At 36.0% G+C, this 23,589-nt stretch overlaps 2 protein-coding genes across 2 annotated transcripts; one reads left to right on the forward strand and one right to left on the reverse strand.

The window, feature by feature from the left end:
• Nucleotides 1–7,978: 7,978 nt before the first annotated feature.
• Nucleotides 7,979–12,693, forward strand: LOC120250322. Its single transcript, XM_039259129.1, has 5 exons — nucleotides 7,979–8,074; nucleotides 8,308–8,877; nucleotides 9,632–10,861; nucleotides 10,962–11,068; nucleotides 12,074–12,693. Exons 2-5 carry the CDS (start codon nucleotides 8,314–8,316, stop codon nucleotides 12,384–12,386), a joined length of 2,214 nt encoding a protein of 737 aa, XP_039115063.1. The 5' UTR covers nucleotides 7,979–8,074; nucleotides 8,308–8,313; the 3' UTR covers nucleotides 12,387–12,693.
• Nucleotides 12,694–21,969: 9,276 nt separating this feature from the next.
• LOC120284092 lies at nucleotides 21,970–22,311 on the reverse strand. The gene has a single exon (XM_039290899.1). The coding sequence runs from the start codon at nucleotides 22,309–22,311 to the stop codon at nucleotides 21,970–21,972; it is 342 nt and encodes a 113-aa protein (XP_039146833.1).
• Nucleotides 22,312–23,589: the final 1,278 nt, after the last annotated feature.

Here is a 23,589-nt window from a genome sequence, read left to right on the forward strand (position 1 = left end):
GTGATGATCGGTCTAGGACCAGACGACGTTTTGCCTATGAGAATCTCCGAGAAGATCAAGCTCGTAGACATGTGGCACTGGAGCCGCGCGCGCCCGGCGGAGCTCACGACTGGGTACCGTGACTACGACGCGATCGCGCGAATGTTTGCAAAGAACTCATGCGGTGTTGTGGTACCGGGAATGGGATCCGGATAGGGCCAGGTGGGAGCTTCTTCTTGTTGTTGATTTCATGGTTGTTAATGGTGATTGAGGGTTTGAAGAGGAGGAGGATGAGAGTAAGGATGAAGGAGATGGTGATGAGAATGAAGAGCCAGAGCTCCATTGTTGCTGTTGCTTTTTCTTCTTCTTGTTGTTGCCTGTTGGCATGGCTTTTCTTTGATTTATTTAGAGTTCATCCCTATTCTCATCCCTCTCTCTCTCTCAATGACTGAATTGGAATGTTTAGAGATGGCATTGTGATGGCAGAGAAGCATTAAACTAGTCCAATGCTAGCAAGAGAAACTAGTAATTGAAAATGAAATGCAAATCATAGTGTCAATCTTTGAGTCCTTTTCTTTTTCATATGGTGACAATGTTGCAGGATACTTGTTTGGGAGGATGGTTTCTGTGATTTCTGTGAAGCAAGCTTTGCACTAGAAATTTTCTTCAAGATGTCTCATGAGGTCTATACCCTTGGAGAAGGGTAATGAGATTTGTTCCAATGAAAAAACATGGTGTTATTTTGATCATTTTGAAGTACTATTTTTACAATCTAGTGTTTGATTTTTATTCAGAGTAGTTGGGAAAGTAGCAGCATAAAACAACCATAAATGGATGCATAGTGGAAATACTCATTCAGAAATTAATGGCAGCCATTTCTCTTCATGGGATTCATCAACATATCCAGTAAACTCATAGTTAAATTCATCTTTGTTATATATTAAATGAATGTCAACACTTATAATAGAGCTTTAATCTCTCTCTCTCTCTCTCTCTCTCTCTCTCTCTCTCTCTCTCATGTCATGCTCTGATTAGCAACCAAAAGTCTGGCAATGTCAGTTCAATTCAGGCATTCAGGTAACATTGATCAGATATTTAACTGCATTTTAAAAATAATTGAGAGGTTTTATCATTTGATTTTGCTGTTTTAATCATAGACTATTGCAGTAAAGGAAGGTGCTATTCAACTTGGCTCATTAGATAAGGTTGTTTTATGTCTTAATAATTTTTTTTCTGAAATTTGGAAAAGTTACTGAATGATTATAATAAGCAGGTTCCTCAAGATCTTATACTAGTGATGAACATACAGAGAAAATTCAACTATTTGCAAAGCATACCATGAATTTTTGCTATGCAAAGACTATACCAAGCATTTTCAGAGAATTATATTCATGGATTCACAAGCAGAGTCTGTAGATTACTGAGAAAGAAGATGAAGAAAATAATGCTGCATTTGGAGTTCATGGATCAAATTACTTGTTTTGTGATGTGAAAACAGAAATGCTTGAAGTTTCAGAAAACAAACTCAAGATCTGACAATGAGGAGTAAATCAATTGAAGCATGTTTGCCAATTTGCGTACTGATTGTATTGTTTGTGAGCAACTTTATGTTCTGGTTTACATGTAATTTCAAAGACAAATAGATAATGATAATATAGTTTTTCAATTATAGTAAAATTTAATTTATATTTTTATTATTAGATAATGTTTGTTATATTTTTTCTTTTTTTTAAAAAAAAAATTTTCTGATTTTTTTAGATATGCTTTTATTTTTAATATTTTATATTAAAAAAATATTAATGGGCCCGCATAGCACGAGCCCGGGCAAAGTGGGCCATGTCTCGTGCTGGGCCGACCCTCCATTATTTGAGGGCCGTGCCGGCCCGGACACGCACAGTCCTAGGCTGCCATAGGGCCGGGCCGTGCCGGCCCATTTGACACCACTAGTTCTATGATGGTACGCTCTCCTCAATACCCGGCATGATAAAGCCATGGGTCGGGCCGGCCCGGGCACGCACAATCCCGGGCTGCCATGGGCCCGAGCAATGCTGGCCCATTTGACACCACTAGTTCTATGATGGTACGCTCTCCTCAATACCCTCTTTTTTGAAGTATTTCAGGTTTAGCAACATATAAGGAAGCTATCAATCATGGTAAAGGTGCGATTTTTTATTTGGAGAGCATGTCATAATATTATATCAACCAAATCCATCCTTCATTAGTGACATATAATTGAAGAGAGACACTGACCACTCTATCATGAAGAGGTAGAGATAACTAAACATGCCTTATTGAAGTGCTCCTTCGCTAGTGAGGTATGGGCCTTGGCTAATTTAAGAGTAACACTCCCAAAAACAGGATCTGTAAAGGAGCGTTAAACCATGTTTGCAGAGTAGGCTACGTAGGAAGAACAAGATAGAAGAGCAGTCTTTGATGTGGATTGTGGAGTATTGGGAACCATCGCAATGAGCTTCTCTGGACAAGGAGATTGCTTTCCTTAGCATGTGTTGTTCAACAAGTGAAGGTAGTATTTGATCAGTGGCAAGCCTTAAAATGTAATGTGGATGAAACATTGGAGGCACGGCTATCGCAATCCGCCTTTGGTGCTCTCATATAAAACAATGAAGACCAATTCATAAATGCCACACATCGGACACTCTCACTCTCTCCGGATCCCACATTAGTTGAAGCTTTAGGACTGCAAATGACTTTGCAATGGTTGCTTGCAAATGGGGTTAAAGATTTAAATATTGAGTATGACTCACAATAAATAGTTCAAGAGCATAGAAGTGATTATTAAAGGCTCATAACAAGCAGTGGTTTTGGGAGACTGCTTCTCTCTCTCTCTCTCTCTCTCTCTCTCTCTCCCTCTCTCTCTCTCGCGATTGCATTATAATTCATTTTGTTAGAAGCTAAGCCAACCAAGCTAGAGGGGGCTGAGATTTAGCCTGGTCTACCCTGAGAAAACCCACCGCGTCAACGGACCCAGCGAGCCGAATCGACAACCCGTAACCGGTCTGCACTGTAGTAGCCATGGTTACGGGTCAGAGGTTTCTGAACTTGTGAACCAGCGGGTCCACCGGGTTCATCAACCCGTCGAGTTGACCTGGCAAACCACCAGGTTGAATTTTTTTAATTTTATTATTATTAGTTTATTATTAAAAATCCCATGAGCTCAAAGTTGGAGAGCAAAAACCTAACCACTTGAGCTACAATTTATTACCAATATGTTATTGGAAAAGACTATATATAGATAGATGTGGGATATGGATCAAAATATTTTATTAGCAGACAACTAAAACTATGGGATTACACTTTCACAAATATTTTCTTAAAATTATTTTTATACTATATATATTTATAAAAAATTAAGAGACCATGTAATACATTTAATATATATATATATATATATCAATTAGTAAAATATCAAAGTACCAAACAATAGATTTTCATAAATACTTTTTTAAAAGAATAATTATCTTGTTTATCTCCTTTTTGCTCATAAGCACTAAGTCCCTACACATACACGCTCTTAAATTCTCTTAAATAGGCACTCTTATCTGTCACACACACACACACATATTAGATTATTTTGCTTCAATTTATAAAATAAAAAATAAAATAAAAATGGTTTTTAAATTATGTATATCAATTTGTAAAAAAAATATATTAGTAAAAAAAGAATATCTTTGAATAATGGTTAACACCATATTATTTTGATTAGTTATAAAAATATATGAAAATTTTAAGTTAGTAATTTTTTTTCAATGACAACATAATGAGCACAATAATAATAACCCTATAGTTCGAGACTAAAGAGAAATCTGAGAGCCAACCCTGATTGTCATGAATAAATAAGTTGATGATAACTTCAATTTAAAATAAGAGAACTACTTGATATTTAATTTTTTTCACTTGAAAAGGTATGCTAATAATTTAATTTGATAGGTAAACAAATTAAAATGTAATTTTTTTTATCCATTTTAAAATTATTTTGACATGTCTCAAAAATTTTTAAGTTATTATAAATTATTTTAAATTTTTTGTTGTTTGGGATTAAATTAAAAAAAAATAAATATTTTGTGACTTCTTTATATTTATTTATGTTTAATATTAAGACAAGAAAAATTTGTCGGCTAATTAGTAAAGGTGATAATTTCCAATGGTGGTGTTTCTTGGTTAGAATCCAATCCATGACACCAATTTTTTAAAAGTTAAATTATAATAAATTATTATTTATCATAATAATAATAATAATGTAAAACCTACCGTGCCAAATGGGACTGGCTCGGACCTGGGGGGTTTTGTGGTGAGCCAAGCCAGGTCCGGTTCATTCTATGAGTGAACCAGACTCGGAGGTTCTACTGGGTCAACCTGGCCAGGCAGGTTTTTCCTGTAGCATGGGACGGTTCCAGATTTGGCTTCTGGTGAATCAGACCCGGCGGGTCCTGTTAACCGGCCCGTGCCCCTCTCTAGACCAAACTGTTTATGCTTTAGCTAAGACAGATGGGAGCAACACAAGTCAAATGAAGTGGGTTTTAAATCCGCTGTTTTTAAAGATGTATGTTTGCCTACAAGCATGCAAGGAAGGGTTCAAATATGGATATGCACAAGGAAGGGTTCAAATGTGGATACATGCCTATATTTTTTTCCCTATTTGTAGAGACCTACTCCAAATAACCGACATACCTCATCAAATCAATCTCATGTAGTTACCATTAGATGGATGCCTGATGTATGATGATTTATTAATCTAAAAATTCGGGTTTTTGTCATTTATGTCTTTTTTTTTTTTACTTTTTTTCTTTCTTGGATACTGTATTGTATTTTTTATAGGGATCTAGTCAATATGTGAACACATAACAAAGGCCAGCTGAAAATATAGTTTGCGAAAGGTAAAAATTTCTTCCATTCTAATATGCTCCATGGAGGCATGACCTAAACTTCTTAATTTTTGTTTTTTTTCTTCCTTTCTACAGGGATCTACTCCAAATAATCAAAATACATCATCTAAGCAATCTCCTTTAGTTACCCTTAGATGGATTCCTGATTTAAGTTAATTCATTAACCCTGAAACTATTGTTCTGGATGTTTATGCTTTCTTTATTTTTTGATTTTTAATTTTTTTAATTGTACTGGATTGTTTGTAGGGATCCAGTCAAATTATGCATACACAACAAAGCTCAACCGAAAATACATATGTATGTGAAAGGGCAAAGGCTGCGATTGGGTAGGTACTAAATATTTTTGTAGGGTTTCTGCCATCAAGTATGTTTTGTATAGTATTATTCTTTTGTTTTGCTATATATATGAGAGGATGCACCAAATTCTATCTTGTACGGGTGTAGAAAAGTATTAGACACACAAGAGAGCTCAATGAATGCGGATGCAAATGCACAATCATCTAGGCACCAACACAAGCAACATGGAAGTTCATGCTTTCAAGATATATGGGGAAGAAACTAGAAGCTGTGCATATGAACCAACAAACAAGGAAAATGCCCCAATTTGCAGAAAATGCTCAACAACAAAGAAAAGGAAAATATGCAAGGTTGCACAAGGAGGAAGGTGGCCATGGGGAGTTTGTATAGCCTATGGACACCTTAACCAGGGATCTTCCCTTAGGAAGCAGTAATCTTGGCATGTGGTTAATTAATTAGGATTGCTTATATGTTGCACAAACATTTAATCCAATGTGCATGTGGTTTATTCTTAAATATGAATTTCTTTGCCATTGTCCACATTGAGCTTGCAACATGTTTTACTTAGCAGAATTAATTGCAATAGGGTTTTATTAGTAGGATTATAACTGCAACAGGTTTTGAGAAGCAATGTTCATACATAAACTGTAATATATTAAATTTGAGAGAATTAACTATGTCAATAACAGAGCATTTGAAAAAAAAAAATACATATAGTGATTAAATTTTATTAAAAAAATTGCATCAACACGAACTTTGACAACTTACAAAAAGTTCTTGTGCTACTTCACATAAAACAATTAGGGTACCCAAACAATTAAATTGAGAAAAAAATACATGGAAAACTATTTATTTCTCTAAGCCAATTACAAAATTTTTCAATCAATCTAAACTTAGCATCAACATTAGAAAAAGAAGGTTAGAGGCCAGCCGTCTCCTTGACGTGGACACCACTTTTATTTTTCTTCGTTGGCAACATCATTTAGCATCATCATCCAAAGTGTCATTAGGATCATTGGTGTGAGCAACACTCACCATCTTGCGGTTTTGGAAAGGAGAAAGAAGGAAGAATGAAAAGGGTTAGAAATATTCTCTATACCTCTTAACAATGAGGTTTTAGGATTTTGAATTGAAAAATGAAAAGGGGAAAGAAGGATTGCCAACGACCTTCGGGTCTATTGGTACACGGGTCGCCGATAGAGCTCTCAACGAGTGATGAGAGTTCGATTCTCGGCTGAGGGCACATTTCTGGGAGTTGTGAATAGTGGTTGTGTACGGGTGGTTCCAGCGCCCACGTGAGCGCGGCCCCATCCCCACTTGTTCCACCAAGGCTTGTGCACATCCCTGGGGTCTCTAGTGGGTTCGCCCCGCTCCTTTTCCCAAAAAAAGAAAAGGGGAAAGAAGGAAGAAAGATGATCATCAAGAAAAAAAAAAGTAAAAATAGAGAAAAGCTCTTCATGCCACATGGATGTCCACGTGGCCGTCCACGTGGCAACTTAAGTCACATGGTAACTTGGACTAAAAAAAAAAAAATATTTAATGCCATGTGGTTCAGTAGATATGACAAAAATGGGTGACATGTATCGCCACGTTAGCACACCGTTATCGCCGTGAGCTTGGGTGATCTAACTGAACATAATTTCAAAGTTGAATGACTAAATTGAAATTTTTTATAGTTGAGTGACTAAAATAATAACACTCGAATATTTGGGTGATCATCCAGGTATTTTACCCTTAATTCTCTACTATTGTTTATTTTTTTTTTAAATTTTGCATTTTATGTCTTTTAATTAATTTGCTTGTTATTTTAATTTTACCAATAATCCTTTATTATCTAGGCTCTACTCCCTAGCATTGTTTATTTTTTTTACTTTTGTTTTTAATGTTATTTTAATTGTTTTGGTTGTGATTCTAAATTTCTATTGTTTTAATTTTGAATTTAGTGTAATTTTATTTATTTTGATTATTATTTTAAATTTCTAATTTTTCAACAATTCTTTGGCATGGTTAATTTTGGCAATTTAGCATAGTTTTTTTTAAATTTATTTCGATTGATATTTTAGATTTTTTATTTTTACTATATATTTTCACCTTGTTTAATTTTATTAATTTTACAATTAATGATGTTTCACTTATTTTGTTTATTATTTAATTTTTTCTACTTTATCAATATTTTCATAAAGATTAGAAGCTAATGATTTTTTCTTTAGTGATAACATGCTGAGCACAATAACAATTACCCCTAAGTTTGAGTAAAACTCAGAAGCTAATGCCAATGAATAGGTAAGTGGGTGACAACTCCAATCTAAGGCTAAACAATTATGTGGAAATTTTTTTTTCTCACAGTTCCAATAGGATATGTAGCCAATTTAATTCCATAAGTTAAACAATTAAGTACAAACTTTTTATTTCTCTCATTGATTAGAAATTATTTTTAATTATTATTATTATTATTAAATTATTTTATGAAAGAGTAATTACAAAATAGATTTCCTAAATAGTTTTACAAGTTGGCATCCATGTGATTCTTTTTCTCTTTATTATTTTTTTTAAAAGAACTAAATCTAAATCTTTAATTATAAACCGTAAACCAGAACCTCTCCTTCTCTAAATCCTAAATTATAAATTGCAAACCCCTATATTGTGGAATTATGATTTAATATTAACAAGGTATTTTTTTTAATTAAAAAATCACTGGTCGATGGACGGGCCAGGTGGGCTTGTACTAATATTTGAACAGATACGGTTGACGAGTAATTTGCCATTTTTAAGGGGGTGGCAAGTGAAAATCCTCTACAGAAACGCGCTGTTGAGATATATAAGCATCAAACAGTAAATCTCCTCCCGCTCCTCCATCTCAAAAGGGCTCTACTCGTCTCCCGCGCAGCGTAAAGGTGCCCTTTTTAAATCCGTCGTCTTTGGTCTTTTAAATGGTTCTGGTTTGATCTTTTCAAGTTGATTTTCAATTTTTTTGTGGTTAATTTCTGATTTTTTGAAGTTTTTTGTTTGGTGTGGCAATGTTTGCATTCTAGGGTTTTATTGATATTCCAGTTTCAGTATTTGCTTGCATTGACTTTTCCGAATTCAAGCTTTTTGAAACCATCAGCTGATTATTGTTGCTCTTCAGAACTTAATGAAGACCAAATTTCTGAGAAATTTGTATACTTTGCTCGTTAAATTGTCACCGGATGATTGCTCGCATCAAAATATGTTAAGGGATGATGCAGTTTCCATGGCAGTGACAAACAAGTGGTTCAGAACTAGGATCAAATTCTTGGAAATTACTTGTCTTTTTGATCTTCTTTTCCAAAAACTTAATCAAGAATTCGAGCTGTTGATCTCCGGTTCCAGCTTCATCCCTCCTTCAACCACCTTTGAAGACAAGGATATCTTGCAATTAGACAAAGGTTGTTCACATGAAGAATTCTTGTTACTCTTGAGATGTTGTATGACCATGTTGAATTTTCTTGAGTTCGATCAAAGCCTTATTTTAGAGAAATGCCAAATCCTCAATGGAATTCTTAGGAGGTTAGGCCACCTGCTGGATATGTTTTCATGTCATTGCCACTTTGAGTTAGAAATTGCTCAAAAGGTTTCTGACTCAGAGAGCATAGCTCTTCATCGATGCACTTTTGCCCATGGAGGTATGATGTTAGCTGCTGGTGCACTACCTTCTTTCTCATGCAGAATATTAGAGGTAATCTTAGATGCCTTTGCCTTTTTGGATAAGTTATGACTAAAGCTGAAAATTAAGTTGATTCTGTGATCTGTGGTTTCTTCATTGAATTGGCAATCTCTAGTTATGCTTTTATTTCTCTTATGATCTTGAATGCATCTCTTTGATCACTGAAAATGAAAATTTCTTACCTTTGGCTCATCTGAAAATATAGTTTGCTTATTTGTAAGCATAGGAGATTGAGTGCGTAGTGCACATATTGTGAGTGTTTTGGTGCCTTCCATCCAATCCTGGACAGAATCTCACGAAGATCATGTTGGGTTGAGTGCCAGTTCATTATAAAAAATGATTACTTTTTTGTAAAATACAAACAAATGGTCATTTTAGATGTACATGAGAGGTTCCACAATGCAGTTCCATTAAACAGCTGATTTGGCTGCTTCCCTTACCTCTGTTTAATATTTTTGGTTTTATGTTGGTTGGCTCTCTCTTTCCGGCTCCTGATGGAAGTGAGAAAGCACCATATGAACATGCAACCAATGGAATTTTAGTGCATTATCTAGGCAATCAACCATGCAAGTTTCTGATAATGGTTTCTATTTTGTGTTGATATTGTTTCTTTGATAACCTAGATTACATATTGATGAGGTTCTACAGTTAGCATTTTGGTAAAGTCATATAGGTAAGTCTTCTTATCAGTCTCATGATGTGTCTAGTGTATTGTTTCCAAGATTATGTTTATCTTATCAGTTTTTCTGAAGAAAATCCCCTTCAGGTATTCATACATGACCTTTTGCTGCATCAACAATTCAGAAAGCATGTTGTCATTACCGATTATGTTACAGAGACGCCAGCCAAATTGTTTGCATCTCATTGTGATCCTGGTGATTTGAGTGTGATTTTGGAGGTTGTTTCTTTTCATTTTCTTCTATCAGTTTGTGATGAAAGGGCTTCCTTGAGATTCATTCAGTCTCTCTCTTGGTCAACTGGATTTCTTGAGACTACTGAACTGGGTGTATCTGCAACTCTAGCTTTGTTCGGCATTCCTGTGATGTTTACAGCACCATATATACTTCAGGCACATTTAATTTTATTAGCATCTAAGTGTATAGGTCTTCTCATGCCTAATGATGATGGGAAACCAGATGATGCTACCTTCGAGTCTTACATGTCAGCATTTGAACTGTCGGTAAACCTTTATGGACGCTACATGTCTGTTTTGGAATCCACTGAGTTGCCCAGCAGGGATGAGGTGGCGACAAGTAGCTTGAAAGAACCCAACTTTGGATCTTATATCAAACTGAGTACAAAAGACAAAATCAATGTTCAAATTCAGAACTTGGTTGATTTCTGTGAGACACACTTATCTGGTTTCCTCTCTGGAAATATGGATCAGTTCCTAAATGATTCTTTTTCTTACATCAGTGAAAACCAACAGATTATAGATTTATCCTGTCGAGAGAAAGGCTCTTTAATGCTTAATTGCTTAGTATCTAATATTCTTTCTAAACAAACTGCAATGAACAAAATGCCTCGTAAAGATGGAAGAATCCTGCAAGTGGAATGTTGCCTTGCTGCTGTGTTGAAGTTGATGAGTTCCTCACTCCTGAAAATTTTATGGTTTTTGAAGCAAAACTCCTGTCTTGGAGGCAAGAGAACTCCAACTGATAATCATTGCAGTGAATATAAATTTGTTACAAGTGTTATTCACTCTTTTGGGAAATACAATGCACATAGATATGTTAAAAATATCTTATTCAATGAATGTGATGCACTAACTGAAAGGCACAAGGAGATAGAGCTGTTGTTTGAACATTTGTCCAGCTTGGCATTATATAGTTTCACCAGAAGGCTCACATTCTTGTGGAATGGATGCATTTTCATGATGATGACTATTACAAACCTTTTTCAATTTGAAAAGGACAAATTTGTTGCACTCAGCCAATTGCTTGGTTACACACATGAAAACTCAAAAACTCAATTTTCTGCTCCAAAAAGTTTGCAGGTAGCTGTCTTCATTATTTTACGAGTTTCTTTGTCTCACTTTCCATATATATGACTGCATATGCATTTTGGTGACAACTTTTGTATCTGACTTTAAACAGGATAAGGTACTGCAGAGTTCAAGTTTACATATTGCATCAAATTTGCAAACTTTGCGGAAACTCTACTTGAGGAACAAATTGAACTCCTCTCCCTGTGGTGATGAATGGTAGGTAGACCATGCAATATTTGCAAGTGTGATGTGGTTGTAGTGCTGGTTCTTTATCAATTTTTATGTTTTCTCTCCTTGCATCCTTTAGTAGATAATTGCTGGCTGATTTGCTCCTGTGATTCACGTGGTATTGCTCCTTTTGCACTCTCCTGTTTCAATTGAAAATAGCTACACATGCTGTACATTGAGGCGGCACCTAGTAATGTCATTAATTTGTTATTGCTAAGAACCGAAAAAAGGAGACCTCACTTGAATCTTATTACAAGCATTGTTGATCTAAAGATTCTTATTCCTTCTGGTATATATAGTTTATATTTTTGCCTGCAATCATTTTCTTAATTTACTGTGAGGGTGTCTCCTAGAAATGCCTTTGATTTGTGGCACACAGAAGTTTAACATTTCATCTCTTCCGCTTTGCTTTTCTTATGCATATGTGCAAGCTATTGTGCTTGAGATGGCTTAACTGTTTACTGTCAAATACCTAGGGTGGTGTAATGTTAATTATAATTAAAATCAACCAATTATGCACATTTAATGGAATGCTAGGACTGTGTAAACAATATCTGGCATGTCCATTTGGCCTTTTCTGTTATGCATATCATATAGTTTGAGTTACTCTTTTACCATGTTAATATTCAAAAAGCATTCAAGGTATAATTGGCCTCATGCTTTCAAACATGAACACAATGATTTGGAACAATGAAGATTTGACATGGTTATATGGAAATGAACTACAGATTTTGCATGTTAATGTATATGGAAATGGACTATAGTTTTGACATGTTTTTATGAAGTTAATGAGTTGAAATTCATTTGTATTTTGTCAAGATAATCATTTTAATATTCTTGTTATATAACTCTTTTTCAATTGCAAATTTTACATCTCTAAAGTTCAGCATTTCAGCTTCATATTCCATTTATTGTCACTTTGCTTAAAATGTCCATTGATTTGCCTTTTGCTAAAGATTATGACCATAAGAAATGCGCTACCCTCAAATGCAGCATGGATATTGGACAGAGCAGAAAAGATGGTGAGCAAGATGAGGACGCAGACAACACAAATGTTCCAGGTGTAGGAGAACATGCCGATGAAGCTGATGTTTGCAATGGAAGGGGTTTTTTAGATTGTCTATCTGGATATCAAAACGGTCCCTCTGAGTGGGAAGGCTTGGTTGACTTCATTGAATGTAAACCTGGAAAGGATTATTCAAACTGGTTGAGAAGTCGGAAAGTTTTCAGGAAGTGGCAGAATGGAAGGATTGCAGTCAGAAGAAAATGGCGGAGAAAGGTAAAGAGAAGGAGAAAAATCTTCTAATTTGATTGCTTTGAAAAAAAAAACTTTTGTTTCGATGTACTATGTCAAGGCTAGATATTCTCAACTGTTTTTATCATCAGTGAATTATCGAACTCATCGAACTGCTCAGCTCCTGTAAACAACCAAGAGCAGCTTCTCAGAGCGCAACTAGAATTTTCGAAATTGATCTGTATTATTGGAAAGTTCTGTATTGTGATTGCTCATGCTTAAATCTTCCATGTTAACTTTTGTTAACTTTTGTTAACATGTACAAGATTTGAGTATCAACCATCTTTGATAAGAAAAAACGATAAGTTTGTTCTCGCACTTGCTCGTGCGTGAGGTTTAAATGTAGAATGTTTCATTATCATGTGAAATGATGATGGAATAACAAAATAACTTATGATAGTATTCGTTTTATAATTATTTGGATCACCTCAAGCGCTTCTTAACCCTCTGAGCAGGTAAAAAAACTTGAAATATGTTTTTTTTTATATATAAAATTCAATAAATTAAATAAATATGACTATTTAATTTAGATTTAAAAGAATTTATGTCACTTCTAAGAAACTCAATTAATAATTCAAATATTAATTATAATTTTTCAAAATTAAATTAATTAAGTACTTGATTAATTTTCTCATATTTGCTTTTTTTTCTTTGTTCATTTGGTTTCCATATGTTTTTCTTCAATATAATTTCTTCATATGGTTTTCATATTTAATTGGGAAAGAATTATTCATTGATTGGAAACCATATAATTTTCATATGCATGCCTATTTTTAATTTATATGAAAGCCATATATCGTTGATTGGAAACCATATGGTTTTCATATGGATGCCTATTTTTAGTTCATATGAAAACCATATAAAAACCAAATGAACCTATTATTAGTCCATATATTTTGCCTACTTGGTTTTCACATGTTTTCATATGCTTGGAAAAATGGAATTGGGAATGAAAAAAATATGAGGACATGCAATAATTTTTTTAAAATACTTTTAAGGTAAATGATTGGCATCCATGTATAAAATAGTGAGTTGTGTTCGATGACAAATATATTCTTCATTCATAAAATATTTTGAATATCATGTTCACTTTAATAATTATAATAAATTATTTAAAGTCAATAAATTACCCTTATTTGTGAGAATCCCAATTTTTTTTTTTTAAAATAATTCTCCATGAGGCAAAATGGCATTTTTAACTTGCACGGAAAGGACATTCTTCCCGGTAATTGAATTCCACTTTTTGATGCTTGTTCTTGAGTTTTTTTTTTAAGTATATCTAACATGGGTATACATCAAAGTAACATTGATTCCAAAAATAGGAATCACTCGTTACGCCCAAACAGGCCTTATAAGTTTTTTTTTTGGTTGATCCCCATAATGTGCTAGTTGCGTGCTTGTAAGTATTATATGTTAATAAATATCGCAAAATTATATAATATCATTAGAGGCATGCAAAAGCAAGAATAAAATTACGATATGATCTAATTGTTTTAATGGACATTCCATTTTAATTGAAAGACCTAGAAAATTACCTTTTGATATTTGAAAACCTTTTTTTTGATGTGCCGAATATGCCCTTTGGATTGTCGTAGATTTCCTAATGCCAAACGAAAGTCCCACGTCTCTAGATCACACGACGGAATTGAGAAACAATCTCCTCTTCTTCTCTAAATCGCGGCTAGTGTTAGAGAGGAAGAGAGAGTTTGGGGATTTTTCTCACTAGAGAATTGATTGATTTTCTTTAGGGTTAGAGAGGAGTCATTGTCACGCCTTTTTTGCTCGTGTGTACCGCAAGTGCATCGGTGTCGAAGTAATAAATACCCAAAGGTAGGGTAGTCGAATCCTCAAGGAAATGAGAGTACTAGCAATCACTCTTTCTCTATTATCTAGCCTTGACCAAGTTGTTGGATTCAAATATAATTAAACTAAAGAAAAGGAAAAGAAAGAGGTGCAAGAGTAATATAAAATGAGAAAACAATCTGGAATGGAGTGGATACTCAGGTGATGATCCCCTAGGGTTACAAACATGAAGTACGAGATTTAACACATGCTTTCTACTCAAGTTGAGATAAGTCATAGTAATCTTGAAATACACCGATCCCATTCTCACGGCAACCGGTGACTATTCCCCTAAAAGGTTTGAGCGGTGATCTTTCTCTGCGCCTAAGCCACCTATGAATGCAATGGGTTCTAGGGATCTCAAATGATCAACTAGACTCCCAAAAATAGATTAAAAGCTCTATCGAGACAATTAACCCCTAATTCTATACAAACCCGGTAGTGATCTCTCTATTCACTAGCGTTTATATGATGACCTAACGCTCATGGGAGTGCGAAGGTAGATATGATCAAGTCGAAGGGGAAAGGAGCTCTCCTCCATCTAAAGTTCTACCCTCTCAACTTTCTCCAACCTTGCTAGGTCTAGCTCTAGTAGGTTTCTTAACTCAATACTAGGTCAACCCTAACATACAATCCGAGCTCTTGCTACAAATGGAAGTAAGGCAATCAATCACAAGGTTGAAAATCAAATCAGCAAGAAGTAAAGAAACATGAATTAAATTAATAAAATACAACCCTAGGGTTCATACACCTAAGCATCTAACAAGAGTTTAGTTCCTCATGGAGCAATGCAATCTACATACAAGAATGAGCATAAAATACATCAAAGAAAGCAAGTAAACTCCCACCAAATCTGTAGTGAAAGCCCGACGATCGTCCCTCCAAATGGCTGAATGACAGTTGAACGGGAAGTGCTGAATGACGCTTCCCAAAGGCTTATCGATGATGAGGATGATGGTGTGGATGATGGTGAGTGATGCCGGAGTCTTCCCTTGGCCGGATCTAATCTCTAATGAAGCCTTAGCCCAAGCCTTCCTTTTTCTCCTCCAACAAACCCCAAGCAAAAGATGTAAACTCTCTTGACAAAATGACTTAAAAAGGGTGAAATCGGGCAACTCTACGGTCATGGGTTGCTTCCACAGCCATGGTGCTCTCTGCCATTTTTGCCTCGGTCAAGTACAGTATCATACTACAGTATACCTGCTACAGTAATTTCCTACAATACTGTACACGAATATGACTGTGAATCATGCCTGTATGAACTCTAATGAATGTGTGGTTGGTGATGTGATCATCTTCTGTTCACAATGGGCCTATTTTCTGCTCAAGTGCCCCGAATTTGCTTTACATAGCCAACTCTGCTCTTGTGGTCCCACATACAACCTAGCTGCTTAAATGAAAGTAAAACACAAAATGAGCATATACAACTGATAAAAGTAATGCTAAATCTATGTATAGTATTAACTTATAATATGTACAAACAAGCACTTAGCACACCCCCCCCAACCCACACTTAAGCGTTTACTTGTCCTCAAGAAAACAAAATAGTAAAAATAAGGGAGAAAAAAAAGTGCTTGTCCTATGGTTCACTTAAGAGTAAAAGAAAGAAATTCTAAAATCCAGGAAGGATCTATTTAACACTAAGATGCACGACACACTCTAGCAAAAACTCGACTGAAAAGATAAGTTCAAGCACAAGTGTGGAAAGACTCTACTCATGTCAACCCCTTAGTCACCATTTTTACACAACTAACAAATTAAAATTAAAAGACAAAAACAAGGATAAGGAAGAACTTACAGTGGGAAGTAGTTGCACACATTTTCTAAGGTAGCCCTTTACTTACTGGCTAATAAGGCGGCTTTCACACTTTAGAAGCAGTAGCTCTTTCTCCACACAACACTTAGGGTGGTAGCTTTCAAACTTCTTGTGAGATAGCTCTTGCTTTCATTAGGGCATAGCTAGTATATGACTGATGAGAGTAGCTTCATACTTCACAAAAGGTAGCCCTTTCTACCCCTAAATCTCAAGATTTTTTTTTAATATAATTTTCTCATTTTTCTACTAACTATGTGGTTTAAAGGGGTCTAATGAGTGAGTAAGATGCCCACAACAAGCATTTGAACAAAAAAATCTTCAAAAATGGAAAACAACTAGTGTAATGGACGCTCTTAGTGTTCGAAGTCTTCCTAAGTTATAGAATGTCATTCTTAACCCTAAAGTGAACCATCATAGGATAGATTGAGCAAGTATGTGCAAAAGTGAGCATGAAATGTGCATGTGTCATAAAGAGCATAAACTGTGCAATTCAAACCCTTCTCCACACTTATGATGTACATTGTCCCCAATGTACGCATGTAAGCACACAAATGAAAGAAATAAAATATTGATCAAGAATGGGGATGCGCAACTAAAACAATACTCCCCTGACTCCATAATGAAGCATGTTATGGAATCCAGGAAGTGGCGTGGACTGCTTCTGTAGGTGTATGTGGATAGGCCGCTGTGTGAAGAACTCATACGGCTATAGATGCAATCGTGCTCAAGGGGACCTGCACGGAATGGAGGGAAGTGCAATAAAGCTCAAAGAATGAAAAATTAAGGCACACAAAATAGAACAACTCACAAGAACACAAAGAAATGCATGAGAAGAAACTTCTTAAGAGAAGAAAACAAGTTGGTGAAGAAGTGCAAGGTGCAAAGAGTGACTTTACTAGCTCTAAAACGCAGCCCCAAGCCAAGAAAACAACAAATAATAAACCCATGGCCGTGGGGCTCTCAGCCCACTCAAAAATCTTGAAAAATATGAGACCCACGGCCATGGGTTTGTGAACCACAGTTGTTGGCCTCTCTATCCACTAAAAATTTCAGCATTCAACCCCATGGCCGTGGGTTGGGCAAATTTTAACCCCCCCTCCCCACGACGGTGAACTCCTCTAGAGATAAAAAAATTTGCTAATTTAAGCAAACCCACTGCCATGGGATGCTTCCCATGGCCGTGTACTCTTCCGAAAACCAAGAAAAGCCCCATAAGCTAAAATCCACAGCCATGGGTTTGTGACTCATGGCCATGGACTCAAAAAATCCTTCACAAAGTTAAGCCAATGAACAGTTAAAAAAATTCACTCTCTCAAGCATACAGAATTTTTAGAATTGATTCCAAATACACCAAATAAAATAAAAATCTCCAAAGAAACATACTAGAATCAATTCAAACGTGTGAAGGGAATGAGTAAACACAAAAGCACCAAGACGACATGATAAATCACACACCAACCATAATAAGATGACGAAACCACTTATGCAAACTTTAAAGCTACAAAATCTGAAAACTAACACAAAACTTGAATTGAAAACTTGGGTTGCCTCCCAAGAAGTGATTGTTTTACATCACGAGCCTGACTTGCCTATTCTTGTATGTTTTGGGTTGCATGAGAACTCTGTGGTTCAAATTCTAGTTTGTATAAGGAGGGCGGGATGCGCCCTTGTACTCACATAGCTTGAAAAGGATCCATGTACCAATACACCGAGGAATTCGGGTATTTGGCACCCCTCCAACCATTAGGATTGGACCTAGGTATTGAGTATCGATATCCTGATTAGAGATTTCCAGACATTCAATGCAATCATAGGAGGATTTGGTCGGAAGAGATTCTGAACCAATACTTGTATGGGATTGGGGGTAATCACCGAGGGATTCGGGATTTCCTACTTTAGGAGTCTCTTGGTCCAAACAACCATCACAATATATCATCCTGAGTTCAAGGCTTAATGACAAACCTAGGGGGATTCCTTGTCCAAATCACCCCTTCTTATGTTTGGTTCTCCCTTGAATGCCAATTTTGAGTAGTAGTAGTCTGGGTTTTATTTTAATTAGTTCTTTCTCTTTTTATAATTATTATTCATCATTTGAAGTGTTATGCTGGAAAATAGATGAAAGGGAAGTAATAGTAGCTCCTTGGCCCCGTGAAATATGACCCCTGTGTTACACACAAAGTATTACTTGATAACCTCGTGCACTTACAGGTGTTCACACCACAAGCATATTGTGATCATGATACCTTAGGTCTAAGGTCCACTCATATGATCAAAACCAACAATCCCAATCATTAACTAGCAAAGAGTAAATCTCATGCGATTGAATTATTGTGAGTCATGTTCGAATACAATAATCCCAGTGATATATTTATGACATATACTCCCACTATTCCATACTGTTCAACTAGCACTCTTTGTCAAAGTATATGCCATATAAATCCTTATGAATTTTTAACGCCCAATTAAAGATTCTCTGATTTATGAACTATTTAATAGTATAAGTACTAAACCCTTCTCCTATTCTCTTTCTTATCCTATAAAGAGTAGAAGGTTTAACACAATACAAAAGGACTATAATGTTCAAAACTAATTAAAATGCCATCACAAAATTTGTATGAACATCAAAATAAATGCCTAATAATAATAATAATAAGAATGTATAATACAAATGAAATCCCCTAATACAAGTATCCTCGTTGGCATTCGAGGGAATTATCCAAACAATCTCCCACTTACACTCAATGCCAACCACTATGGTATCTTACACCCATCTTCTCAAGATATTGATCTACCACTGCTTATGATAGTGGCTTCATGAGTGGGTCAGCTAAGTTATCCATGAGGCTATTTTCTGCATGGTTATGTCGCCTTTTCAATTGATCACTCGAATGATATGGTATCGTCGCTCAATATGTTTGGATTTGCTGTGAGACCTTGATTCTTTGGCTTGTGCTATAGCTCCATTGTTGTCACAATAAAGTGATAATGGGAGCTCGACACTTTGAACCACCTAAAGTTCTATAAAAAACTTCTTAATCTAAATAGCTTCTTTCACGGCCTCCGAAGTAGCCACATATTTAGCCTTAGTAGTGGAATCTCCAGTGGTACCTTGCTTAGAACTCTTCCAACTTACTGCTCCAGCATTGAGAGTGAATACAAACCCTGAAGTAGATTTTCAATCATCAACATCAGACTGGAAATTTGAATCTGTGTAACCATCCACTCTTAAATCTCCATTTCCATAGATTAGAAGCATATCTTTAGTCATTCTTAAGTACCTCATAATACACTTCACAATTATCCAATGCTCCTTTCTTGGGTTAGCTTGGAACCGACTCACAATGTTAACAGCCTACGCAATATCCGGTCTTGTACACAATATGGCATACATCAGACTACCAATTACAGCCGCATAGGGTATCATACACATCTCATTTCTATCCTCTTCACCCTAAAGAATTCATGGACTTGGAGAGATGGACTCCATGCCTCATAGGTAGAAGCCCTTTCTTAGAGTTTCTCTTCAAGACTTTCTCTAAGTAAAGTGCTTAGGAAAGACCCATCTTTCTATTCACTCTATTTTTTAGATGCGAATTCTAAGGATATATGTGGCTTCTCCCAAATCTTTCATGGAGAATGTGCTTGAAAAGCCAAGATTTGACCGAAGTTAAATGCTTATATCATTTCTGGTAAGCAGAATATCATCTACATACAATACCAAGAATGACATCTTGCTCCAACTGACCTTCTTATAGACACATGGTTCATCTTCATTCTTTATGAAATAAAATGTTTTAACAACTTCATCAAAATGAAGATTCCAACTATGAGAGGCCTGCTTAAGTTTGTAAATAGACCTATGAAGCTTACACACCTTGTGAGAGTCAGCCTCGGACACAAAACCCTTAGGTTGTTCCATATAGATTTTCTCCTCTAGGTATCCATTCAGGAATGTAGTCTTGACATCCATCTACCAAATCTCATAATCTAGGTGTGTGGCTATCGGAAGAAAAATAATAATGGATTTGATCATAGCTACTAGAGAAAAGGTTTCCTTATAGTCAATACCCTCGTTTTGACTATACCTTTTTGCCACTAGTCTGGTCTTATAGGTATCCACCTTGCCATCGGGACTAATCTTTCTCTTATAGATCCACTTGCAACCAATAGGAACTATCCTTTTGGGTCAATCTATTAGAGTTCAAACTTGGTTCAAATACATCGAATCCATCTCTGCTTGTGTAGAAAGTTGCCACATAGCAGAGTCCGCATCCATTATTGCTTGATCATAAGTAAAGGGATTGTTTCCATAGTTCCCTTTTTCTATAGTATACAAATTATGCTTTCCTTGTAGTAGATAACCATATCTCTCTTACGGTAGAGATACTCTACTAGATTATTGCAATAGTGTTGTGTTATAATAGGTTTGCTTCGTTGTTCTTGAACAATAGGTTCCTTAGGTGTCTCATTTTGTTCATTCAGAACAATCAATCTACCAGCTCCACCTTTTCGAATGAACTCATTTTTCAAGAAGTGGGCTTCTAAAGCTATAATAATCCATTGATCATCATTCAAGTAGAAGAGGTATCAAATTGAATTTTATAGATAACCAATAAAATGTCCTTTTAAGGTTCTAACCTCTAACTTTTCAATCTTAGTCTTCTTGACATAGGCTGGACATCCCCAAATTTTAATGTGTATAAAACTTAGTTTCCTTCCCTTCCACTTCTCATGTGAGGTCTGAGGGACGGACTTGGAGGGACACCTGTTCAAGATGTGTGTAGTAGTGAGAAACGCATGACCCCACAAAGAAATAGGTAAGTCCATGTAGCTAAGCATACAATGAACCAAGTCCAACAAGGTTTGATTCCTATGCTGAGCTACCCCATTTAATTGAGGAGTCGCTGGTGGTGTCAATTGTGAAACTATCCTATGTTCCTTTAAGAAAAAGTCAAACTTGGTATTCATATACTAACCACAATGATCCGATCATAGTGTTTATACGATAACTAGTTTGATTTTCCACTAAAGCCTTATACTTTCTGAACATGTCAAGTTCCTTTGACTTTTTCCTCATTAAGTATACATAACTATACCTGGAATGGTCATCTGTAAAAGTTATGAAATAGTGGAAACCACCGTGAGCCATCTCGTTTATCGGCCAACAAACATCGGTGTACACTAAATCCAAAACTTGTGATGCCTCTCAAGATGTCCAATAAAAGGGGATTTGGCCATCTTGGCAAAGAGATAAGACTCACATGTCAGATAGGGATCTAATCCCGATGGACCTATGAGGCCATCCTTCTCCAACTCATGAATCCTTTATTCTCTAGCATGACCTAATCTCAAATGACGTACAAGTTTTTGATTTAGCTCATGCCTACCATATCTTTTAGTGATAGCATTCACAACACATTTATTTAGAACATTTAGTAAAGAGGCATTGCCAACTAATTTATTTCCAAAATAGATATCACAATTAGTTTCATGAAATTTAAAGACATTATTTTTTGACTAAAACAGGAATATAAATAATGTTCTTTAACCCATTTGGTAATACTAAACAATCCTCTAAAAATAAGATATGTCCAGAATATAAAAGAATATAACTAGATCCTATGAAACTTGCTATGACACTATGTCCGCTTCCCATGTTGATCATCACCTTTCCTTCACCCAGCTTCCTTCTTTTTTCCAGATCCTGATTCATAATACAAATATGAGCACTAGCTCCTGAATCAAGAATCCAAGAAGTAGAAAATATAAAATTGAACAATTTGTTTAAAAAACAAATCATTTCATACCTATAACACTGCTTGCTTTGAGCCGTGGCCAGTCCCGCTTCTAATGACCGACCTTGCCATAATGGAAACACTTTCCCCTTGCTTGGAGGTGTCACCTCACAAACCGTAGGAGCCTTACCTTTCTTCTTACTTACTCCTCCCAATTTGGAGCCAAAACATTTTGCTCATTGATCATCTTTTTCTTCTTAGGCTTTGAGGGCCTAGAGGTAGAGATAGCCAAAGCAACAACATCCTTCCCTTTAGTCTTCATTTGAGACTGAGCACTCACTAACTTGTTAAGAAGACCCGTCAGTGTGTACTCAATATCATTCATGTTAAAATTAACAATGAATTGAGAGAAGGAATCAGGAAGAGACTGCAAGATGAGATCGACACGACTGTTGTAGTCCATGGAAGACTCAAGAGCTTCCAACCTCTCAATCATAGAGATCATGTTGGGGGCGTGCTCTTTAACTTCACCACTCTCACTCATCTTTGCCCTAAAAAGCTCTATTGATATTTCATATTGAGTAGTTTGACTATGCTCTCCATAGAGCTCCTGTAAGTGATTTCATTATTGATTGTATTTTGCTCCATGGAGAGCTAAACCCCTAGAGGGTTCTTGGGCTTCTAAACCCTAGGATGTTATTGTTTCATTGACATTTTATTATGCTTTCTTTAATTGATGTCTTTAATTGAGTTCCAATTTTGAATGCTTGTTGAGTTGATTTTCCCTTAGAGTTACACTAGGGTTGAGAATCCATCTTGGTAACCTTTGTGGATGAGTGACACACCATGAGGGTTAGACAATGCTAGATTGGAGAGGGTTGAGAGGGTGAATAGAAAGGTAGCAGAACGCCCCCTTTCCCTTTCGGTGTGATTAATTCTACCTCCACATTCCAAGAGTTCTTTGCGGTCACAATAGAGTGAAGTGCTAAGAGATGAACTCCGCTGGGGCTTAGTTGCGTGAGCAACAGAGTGAAGCGTTGAAGTAATCCTTAGTATCTGGGGCTTAATCTGTCTTTCGCCTGGACCAAAGGGTTAGATCTACATAAGGGAATAGAGTTTATCACTTGCAGTCCCTAGAGTTTTATATAACCTTGCACAGTGTGAGGTATCGAGACTGAGCGATTTCTCTGTCCGGGCATAGTGTAGGTTAGTCACAGTTGACCTTAGGTTTGGGACCGTGTGTTTTAGGATTTCCATGACTCATTAAGCATTAGTTGAGAAACATAATGGTTGGTCTTGCACTTACAATAGTCCTAGTCTGAGCAATGTCCGGGTGCCCCAATTTCTGTCAATTGCCTCTCCTATATTTTATTTGCGCCTCCTTCTTTCCTTATTTATATTTTCATTGATTTTGTTTACATCACTATCAATTTATCCTTATTCTAGTTAAATAGCAATGTTTGTATTTCTAATCACTATTCCTTGTGGATATGACTACCCACTCACCAGGGTATTATTACTTTGACAAACTCATGCACTTGTGGTTCACACGCAAAAGGGCGTTGTCAAACCTCGACCTTAATTCCTAGTAATCTTAAATCTTAGCTAGCAATTCACTCCTTGACAACTTGATTCTTAACTAGAAAATGAGGGTTGAGTTAGTACTAGAATCTTCAGTTCCTGTGGCTATGACAACCCTACTCAAATAAGCACTATTATTTGATGATTCGTATACTTGCAGAATAGTGCACAGAACACAATGCGCATCAAAGTGGCTCTCTTATGAACACTTTCATTGGAAGTAATTATGGAAGTTGGAAGT

This window comes from Dioscorea cayenensis, chromosome 19 (assembly GCF_009730915.1).
Source record: "Dioscorea cayenensis subsp. rotundata cultivar TDr96_F1 chromosome 19, TDr96_F1_v2_PseudoChromosome.rev07_lg8_w22 25.fasta, whole genome shotgun sequence".
Lineage (NCBI taxonomy): Eukaryota > Viridiplantae > Streptophyta > Magnoliopsida > Dioscoreales > Dioscoreaceae > Dioscorea > Dioscorea cayenensis.